Source organism: Aphanomyces invadans (assembly GCF_000520115.1).
Source record: "Aphanomyces invadans strain NJM9701 unplaced genomic scaffold supercont1.5, whole genome shotgun sequence".
Taxonomy (NCBI): Eukaryota; Oomycota; class Saprolegniomycetes; order Saprolegniales; family Verrucalvaceae; genus Aphanomyces; species Aphanomyces invadans.
The window spans coordinates 327,106-335,569 of NW_008580150.1; the positions used below are offsets into that span (position 1 = coordinate 327,106).

General features: G+C 49.7%; 3 protein-coding genes across 3 annotated transcripts; 1 reads left to right on the forward strand and 2 right to left on the reverse strand.

The window, feature by feature from the left end:
• The first annotated feature begins 4,421 nt into the window (after window positions 1-4,421).
• H310_03218 (hypothetical protein) lies at window positions 4,422-5,356 on the forward strand. Its single transcript, XM_008867010.1, has 5 exons — window positions 4,422-4,444; window positions 4,488-4,750; window positions 4,808-4,941; window positions 4,993-5,129; window positions 5,176-5,356. Exons 2-5 carry the CDS (start codon window positions 4,629-4,631, stop codon window positions 5,221-5,223), a joined length of 441 nt encoding a protein of 146 aa, XP_008865232.1. The 5' UTR covers window positions 4,422-4,444; window positions 4,488-4,628; the 3' UTR covers window positions 5,224-5,356.
• A 229-nt stretch (window positions 5,357-5,585) lies between these two features.
• Window positions 5,586-6,469, reverse strand: H310_03219 (hypothetical protein). Its single transcript, XM_008867011.1, has 2 exons — window positions 6,313-6,469; window positions 5,586-6,268 (listed from the first exon to the last, which is right to left on the reverse strand). Exons 1-2 carry the CDS (start codon window positions 6,407-6,409, stop codon window positions 5,649-5,651), a joined length of 717 nt encoding a protein of 238 aa, XP_008865233.1. The 5' UTR covers window positions 6,410-6,469; the 3' UTR covers window positions 5,586-5,648.
• Window positions 6,470-7,123: 654 nt separating this feature from the next.
• Window positions 7,124-8,135, reverse strand: H310_03220 (hypothetical protein). The gene has a single exon (XM_008867012.1). The coding sequence runs from the start codon at window positions 8,021-8,023 to the stop codon at window positions 7,346-7,348; it is 678 nt and encodes a 225-aa protein (XP_008865234.1). The 5' UTR covers window positions 8,024-8,135; the 3' UTR covers window positions 7,124-7,345.
• Between the last annotated feature and the right edge of the window lie 329 nt (window positions 8,136-8,464).

Below are 8,464 nucleotides of genomic sequence, written 5' to 3' on the forward strand. Positions count from 1 at the left end.
TAAATTCCCAAGAACCAGTAGAGGTCGTGGTATAAATAAAAATCCATAATTTTTTTTGGGCTTCTTATAGTATTTCAGAGTTCAATACAATATTCAAGATGTTCTGAAAGTACCCGGCATACTTTAATTAAGTCAAAACAAGTAGACAAAGATTATGGACCAGAGTAGTATGTTTTTGTATGTCACTTCAGAAACGAATACATGAGGCCAAAAATATAATGTATTCTGTATTCTTATTCGATAGCCAAAAGAATTTGGTATTGGGAATTCAGAAGTGCTTCCATGGATGCCTCTTCTCCAAGTCGAATGTTCAGTCTGTTCATATGGTTGAAGGCAATCTCGTAGTTATAGTCATCGCACTCCACGTTGAAGTTTGTGCCGTCGGTTATCACCGCATGAGGTAGCTTATAATCATTGCCACCGTGAACTTAGATGCATTTCTCCTTCACCTCTTGAAGAGACACGAATGCTTTCAACACAGTGTCCACAGGCAGTTCATAGAAATAGGTTTCCACAGCATCAATGACATCCTCGATTGTTCGAGAGCACTTCTGACTCTGCAACTTTGACTAGATTTAAAAATCCTAACAGTACGTCTAAGCACACATCAGACAGAGCTCTCAACGGCTACCGCGAAACCTGAGGTACTTGCCGAATGGCGTCTTCAATTTCTGTATTCCATAGCACACATTTAGAAACCATTTCCTTTTTCAAAATAAAAAACCATATAGGAATATAGAGGTAAATCTCGGTTTTGCTATTTGAAATGGTACAAATGTGGCCCGCTCGTTACGAATGCAATCCGCGGACCCAAACGCGCGACACAATACCCCAGTGGCAGTTAAACTGCTTGGCAAGGCACATGATGGCACTTCAAGGCAAAGTGCCAGAGGACGAGACGGTAATCAGACTCTAGTAGATGGCGCGGCGCTCCACCTGAAGAGGAGGGTTTTGCCGTCATTTTGGCCATGGGGGTTCCGTTGGTGATCGGCAGTGATGGTAGCGAATTGCATTGGCATGGTTTAGATTAGAGTGATGAGTGTGTGCTATTCGTGCGATATAAAATTGAGTTTTGAGGAAAGTGTGATGGGTCAAAGATTGGACGAAATGACACGGCAATTTTCGCGCCCAATATCTCATGAACGAAAACGCTAAAGAAAGCTCATAAACTCTCCTATCAAAGCAGCGATCTTGCGCTTTTAAGTGCACCCATCGCCTCTGAATTTGGGCGACATTTAGAAAAATTCCACGTATCGGAAGTCGTATCCTGCAACTGCGTTGGACCAGAGTAGTATATGGTAACAGCTCTCTTCCAAAATCTGACGGTGTGTATTCAATACAGATTGTTAGTCTACATAAAGCCGACAATTGATACCTCTATGTATCAACACAATACGTGAAATTACTGAGGAGATATCGAGGGCCGAAGTTGACAGAAAGAGGTGCCGACAAACGATTCGCCACGTTAATAATTGCCGAGTCTGATTCGGCCGAGATATAGCTGCAAGCGTATGATTGGATAAATTTGAGATGATTTGACTAATATCACGATCAATTCCCATGGTGGTGGCGGTGACACGCATCCCTACACCGTGTCCCACTGCCTAAACGGCTACTACTGCATGAGATACAGCCTGATGCAAAATGTTAAGACATCATTTCAATTTGATATATCTCATCAAATATGAAGAGGCATTTATATCAGAAGGTAATGTAAGATTCATTTTGAAGAACACGAGAATACAAGTCTTATTGCAGACATTTTGAATAAAAAATCATAAGAAATGTATACAACACTGTTTCACGACCTATGCAAATTGTTAAAAACATGATGCAAAACTTCCCGCCACGAAGAATTCAAATGAAGTACTTTCTTCAAAGCAAGTCTGTTGACCTCAGTTTCCATTCCGCAGCCTTGACGACACATTTCAACCGCGAGATGGGCCATGTCGCACAGCTGACAGAGCTCGAAGCAAGGCAAGATCGAAGTGTGCGTCGAATTCGGCCTTAGTGTAGCCGAGACAGCTAACTTCATCAATCGAAGTCGTACAGTTGTCTACAACTACCTCCGGGACCCAACGACCTACGGCAAGCGATTCTCTGGTGGCCGCCCAACCAAGCTCAGTGACCGTGACATACGCCACATATTTTCTTTGCTGATGAGGGCAAAGTTGCAAAAAAGCTGCAACGAATTTAACACGAGCTCAACCTCTGCGTCCACCGAACAACCATCTCACGCCTGCTTGACTCGCCCACACGGTTTCAGTACATGAAGATGAACAATAAGTCACGTCGTACCGGAAAACATATGCAAGATCGAGTGCGTTGGGCGGAACAATCGTCGACATCGGTTGGGATTCCTTGAGTCGCATCATCTTTTCGGATGAGAAGTAGTGGAACCTTGATGGTCCCGATGGCCTCAAATCCTACTGGCATTGCATTGGACGTGACGTAAAGGTCACATTCAGTCGCCAAAATGGTGGCGGCTCGGTTATGGTGTGTGGCAATTTGGGCTGATGGAAAGTCGGAGTTGGCATTCTTGGAAGGCCGCCAGGAATCGTCTGCCTACATCACGACGATTTTTGACTTTTTGCTCCCGTCTGCCCATGCTAGCTTTTCTGATATGTTTGTCTTCCAGCACGATAATGCCTCGATTCATTCGTCAAAAGAGACGAAAGAATTGATTGATGAAAATGGCATTGTCACGATGAAGTGGCCAGCCCTTTTTCTAGACCTCAATCCGATTTAGAATGTTTGGGGCTACCTATTGCAACGTGTGTATGGCGACGGAAAACAATATGCGACTAAAGAGGAACTCAAGCTTGCCATTTTGGCGCACTGGAATGCTCTGGCCCCCGAGTACCTCGAAAAGGTTATTCGAAGCATGAAGTCCAGCTGCATTGCTGTTTTGAAAGCCAATTAACTACTAATGGAGGGATTGTGCATATATGAAGTGTTGTTGAGGGCGCATATGTGCGCTGTTAGATTGTTTTCATTATTTTGCACACCAACGAATTTTCGAATTTTGTGTGTCATACGTTTTCTCAGCAATTATGAAATGCAGGTTTGAGTTGCTTTCACTTTGGAGCCCAAGCGAATTACAAGAACATGAACGTCTCCTCGCGCACGCTTTTGTTGTTCAAGATATGGGCGATATTACAGTAGCGGTGTCTTAACGTTGCGTCAGACTGTACTCCATGAAGGACTTGGCTCACGTCTATTGCAAGTCTCAAAGTACTATCACCAACTGCAGACTACGAAGAGAGTAGATCATTCAATTGTGCCGATGCCAATCGGGACGTGAAGGTCAGTGACGTCCAGAGGTTCAACGACTTTCAGAAGCACCCGCTTGCATACCTTGATGAAGTCTCGACGTGCGTACGATGGGGTACTCGTGGAAGTCGCAAACTCAGTCTAGGCTCGTGTACGCTGAGGATATGGAGAAACTCGTGCCGGCGTGTGCTGTGGCGTGATTGCCGTGTGATCGTTGTCGTCTTTGTCCTCATTTGACGTCGCGATGGTGAAGTTTAGCAATGCTCGAGGTGAAGAAGTGACAACATTTTTGTGTGTTTTCATATAAATAATTTTATGGAGGTTGAGTCATTTCGCGGACATTCGGATCTGGGCTTGTTTTCGTTTTTTCAGTGAAATTTGGATTCTGTGTCGATTTGCCTCCAAAAATACTAAAATAAGTGTACCATACAAAGCTGGATACTACTTCGTATTGATTTTTGGTGATGAACACTAAGTCGTTGAGAGTTGGCTCGTAAGAGAACACAGACCAGACCCGTCGGACTCATGCTTTGCCAATGACACAATGTTCGGACGTGCATACAAGAAGATCCGTTCCTTAATCGCCTCCCAAGGCGCTCCCTCGAACACGGCTGGAGTCGTTTTCCATTGTGGTCTCGACCATAGACGGTCTCCTTGACGATAACGTCGGCTCGCATTCGGTACAGATTCGTGGCAGGTTGCCCTGTCGAAGCTGGTGGTGACTTCGAAGACCGTGTGTTGTATCGGCGACTCGGTGGGGTCTTTGTGTGAGCTCCATCCGCCGAAATAGAGACAGCGCAGCAGATGAAGGAAAATGAAATAATGCGTTTTGATTGGTTAAGGCGATTCTCATTTCGATTTGCCAAGTCGAATCGGTTCGACTTGGAACTCCAAATTTGAATCAAATTGACAATAGATGCCTGTGGTATTGTAAAGCTATGTTGATTCGACCACCCAGTATAATCCTTGGGATTCCGTTCCACAAAACCTGTCAAAACTTATCGAATTTCTGGCAAAACCCCACCCTTGACTACAAAAGCAGCACTTCGTCGAATACACCTCGAGAGTACTAGTACTACTAATGTAGGTCAGGAATACTAACTACTATACTAGGACGCTCTGAGCAACATGTGACGTGTTTGGGGGTGCCGACACACCCGTGGCATGTCTGGTACATTGAGCTCTATGAGAGAGCAATTCAAGTGAGGTCATAGGTCGCGATCATTCTGGCGTGCGACGGCATTCGGACATTGCAATTTCAACTGGAGCTGGGGGGGACCGTCACAAGTCGTGTGAGTGGCGAGACGTTGCGAATTGAAAGGTCGCGAGATCCAATTCGTCGAACAACAGCAGAGATGGCGGACGTGGACTCGAGCGGCGGTGTGCCGGCGGTGGCGCCAGTCGCTGCGTCCAAGAACGCGCAGGTCATCAAAGTGTACATGCCGACGTACATCATGGCCCCGACAGAAGACGAACGGTCCGTGGCGCGTGTGGTTTTTCATCGCGGCCGCTCGACTTCATGGACGTCTTGTAGATTTCGTCGCAAAACCGTATGTGCAATCGTATCGGAATGTCTGGTGAAAGAGCTCGAGAACAAAGAGTACGACGAGGACGACGCCAAGGTCTGGGCAACCGCGATCGCGGACGCTGTGAAAAATCGCATTCGCAGTACGACTCGGTATTTGAACGAGGTGGTTGTAACAATATGTCGATGTGCAGCGGAATGCAACTTTCCTCGGTACAAAATCATCGTGCAAACATTTGTGGGCCAGCAAAAGCTCCAGGACGTCCGCATTGCGTCGCGGTGCCTCTGGGACAACGACCACGACAATCACGCGTCGGCCGAGTTTGCTAACGTATGTCGCGGCGCTTCTGTCGCTCTCACCCCTGGCATTGCCGTAGCAATCGATTTGGGCCACGTGCATTGTGTTTGGAATGTACTCGGATTAAGCCTTTACCAAGCGCGACGAACCGCCCACGACTGGACCATGGCGCAGGCCCCCATATCGTGCATTCGACACCTACGTTAGAGATCGAGCCCAAGTGGTGCATTCCCTCGAAACCGAACATGACCGTATTCACACGATCGATGTACATGCCACAGCCATGCTACTGCGACGAGATTCAAGCCCGAATCTTTGAACGACGGCCTTGTCATAACCATGACGGCGCATTCCGTCGTGTCTGCAATCTGCATCGCTTGTGCTGTGAAAGGATTGCAAGATTGAGTTGATTGGGATGATGCCGCGACGATTCCAAGCGTCACGGTCCAGGGTCCATGGAAATGCAGCGCAGCCTGTCAAGGGCCCACGGAGAAATAGATAGTGGTTGGTATTCTAGCGAGACTGAACTAAAACTGTCGGAGCAAGGCACGTTTATGCCGACTGGGCGGCAATCGCCTCCTTGGAGATCTGGAGGTCCATGTCTTCTTCGTGTGTACACAACGTATGGAGATTGTCTAGTAGAAGGCGCACTTCCATCTTGAGCTCGATCGCGTTTGGGTATGTGATGAGCTTGAGCGACTTGGCGTGGAACGGCGACCGCCCCGACGATGACATTTTCAGGTTGATTAGCGCCTCGCGCTCTGTTGGACCGTCTCCAATCGAAATGATATGCTTGGGCGGCGACGAGTTGTCGGCGACGCTGTCGCAGTAGTACACTTCGTGCTGGAACGCCTCAATCTTCCACTTCTTCGGAGACCCAGGGTACAAGTCTTCGTACGTAGACCGTGCCGAAACGACCTTAATGTGTTCGCTGATGATAGGGAGGCACCGCGGCATGAACAGTGACGCGGACAGCTCGACCCATCCTGTTTCTGCCGCCGTGATGATCACGACACGACCATACTTGACGGCGCTCTCGAGCAGTTCAACGACGCAATCTTCAAGTTCTTCCAGCTGGGACTTGACGTCGTCGGGGATGATGGGTTTCTCGTTCACGTATTTCGGCCGCAGACCCAGCTTGCCGACCCATGTCGATGCCAACAACGTATCGTCTATCGTCGGATGAACGCTCGACAACGACGCACGAGCCACGTACCCCAGTCCAGGAAGATCACGGTGTCGTTGGTGAGGTCGTCGAGCACAGGCGCATCGGGTGCGAACACGTTGTCTGCCGGGAATCCATTCGGCGCCATTCGCTTCTCGTGCGACGCAGACGTCCAGACCAAGAATGGACGTTGTTTGCGGCACACAAGTGACCTGCGAGACGCTTCTGCCATTGGGCTATTACCGTATTTTAAATCCACGCGTAAATGTTATCCTGGTTTTTGTATGCAATACAATAAATGTCCAATTCTGCCAACTGATGTGTGTAATAGGTCATTCAGTTTGACAGGTTTTTTGGCACCGCCCCCATACAATTCCCGTGTCACTCGGCACCGAAACCCTTCAAGGTACCTCCAAAAATCCATTTTCACAGGGACGCTTTGCCTTGGCGATTCTGATCCCACGGTGGCGACTCGAAATTTCTCGACGACGACACCGTGCATGACCGAATGCGTTGGGCAATCTGGCGTTCGCTGCTTGCTGTGTCCAGGCGAACCGCCATGCGTATCAGCCACGTGCAAATGCAACAACCTCGCTTGCGTCAAGGCGAATTCGGAAGCCACAAGCACGCACGTCGTTGACTCGACCGAGCGTTCGAAAGCGGACAGGTTTTATGTGCAAGTCAAAGTGCTATGTCCATGCCATCGTTCCAACAACACACGACACTTCATTTGTGAAATGGTCCTACTGGCCACCTCGGATGGTTTATGTGAACGCGGGTTCAAAAACGTGGCGGCCGTGGCGTGTCATCTCGCCCAAATGGATGGCACACGGCACCCCTCTCGTGACGCAGTGATTGGATTGGCTAAATGAATTTGCATTGCGGAATAAAGCCATTTGATTGGTCCTTTCAAACCATGACACCGCCGGGTCACCTCCATCTGTGGCCCTTCAACGTTGCCGATGCCAGCACGTGTGGGATGCCACGTCAGAGACGTGCGCGAACAACGAGGGCGACGGCACGAATGGACCTTACAACAGCTTAACTCGACGTTCGACACAGCTAACGACATCCATCGCTCGGTTTAGATAAAGTCGGATGACGAGACGACGTCGCAGTCGTCCCATTTTTTGGAGCTGGCGACGGGCACGCACTTCCACCCGTAGTAGAAGAACGCGCCGAGGCAGCAGTAAAACGCCGCGCGGATGTACGCGCCGTCGATGGGAATGTCAAAGGCAAAGATGTAGATCGTCGTGCAAAAGAGCGCGAGGGCGACGGCGGTGGCCGCTTCCGGCTTGCGCAGGGGCAGCATGAACTTTTCAGCAAACAGGTTGCGACGCAAGACGACGGCCGAGAACCCGGCGAGGACCATCAAGAGCGAGTACGTGTGGGCGTTCGGGCCATCCTTGAGCTTGAGGACCCACGCGAGGGAAAACCCGGCATAGCGCAACACGATGTTGACGTTTTCGTTTGCGATCGAGAGGAGGTGGACGACGAGGAGGTACAGAAACGAGAGCCACAGCACGTCGAGCATGCCGTTCCACTGATCCGTCGTCAGGAATAGCGGCGAGTTCGTCGCACGTTCGTACACGTCGGCAGCGTTGGCCAAGCACGACACAACGACATGAAACACCCCGACAAACAGTTCAAAGTGGCGATGATTCTGTTGCATGATCGAGAGCGACGGAATGACAGACAGGTCCGACGCAACTCGCAGCGGAAAGCCGACCCCGAGGCGGGCGACGGCCGACAGCACCTCCATCTTGCTGCTGCGTGTGGTAAGATATGCAGGGAAGGCAGTGGGTTGGAAAATGACCCCCGGTGAACGTTGCCATGCGCCAAGGGTCGCCGCCCCCCATCCTGTTATCGTTCTGTCTTTCGACAATCTCGACAATCTTTTCCCACAACATATCTTCACGCACCAAGAGGATGGAAAGTTGCAGCAGCCGTTTTTTGTGACTCTTCGATACGGCGAATCCTGTCGGAGCGACCGCCCCTGCACAGGTTGCCACACGAGTCGCCCATGGACATGAGAGAGTTTGTTGTCTAGACTACCGGGCTGAATGATACCTGCCTCTTGACGCCGCCATCAGTGACGATTTGCAAATGTCTGCATCGCGGCAGCGCAAGGTGGGTTGCTGGCCTGGGCCACATCCGTGAGGCTGGTGTATTACACGCATAAATGGATCCCGCCAGTGTCGGA

What these genes read in the sequence shown, in the direction of transcription:
- H310_03219 (XM_008867011.1), bottom strand. Translation starts at nt 6,409, where the DNA reads ATGGCGCCGAATGGATTCCCGGCAGACAACGTGTTCGCACCCGATGCG. An exon ending in CGTGATCTTCCTGGACTGGG is followed by an intron (nt 6,269 to 6,312) that starts GTACGTGGCTCG and finishes ATCCGACGATAG; the next exon opens with ACGATACGTTGTTGGCATCG.
- H310_03220 (XM_008867012.1), bottom strand. Translation starts at nt 8,023, where the DNA reads ATGGAGGTGCTGTCGGCCGTCGCCCGCCTCGGGGTCGGCTTTCCGCTG.
- H310_03218 (XM_008867010.1), top strand. Translation starts at nt 4,629, where the DNA reads ATGGCGGACGTGGACTCGAGCGGCGGTGTGCCGGCGGTGGCGCCAGTC. An exon ending in GCCCCGACAGAAGACGAACG is followed by an intron (nt 4,751 to 4,807) that starts GTCCGTGGCGCG and finishes GACGTCTTGTAG; the next exon opens with ATTTCGTCGCAAAACCGTAT. An exon ending in CGTCGGCCGAGTTTGCTAAC is followed by an intron (nt 5,130 to 5,175) that starts GTATGTCGCGGC and finishes GCATTGCCGTAG; the next exon opens with CAATCGATTTGGGCCACGTG.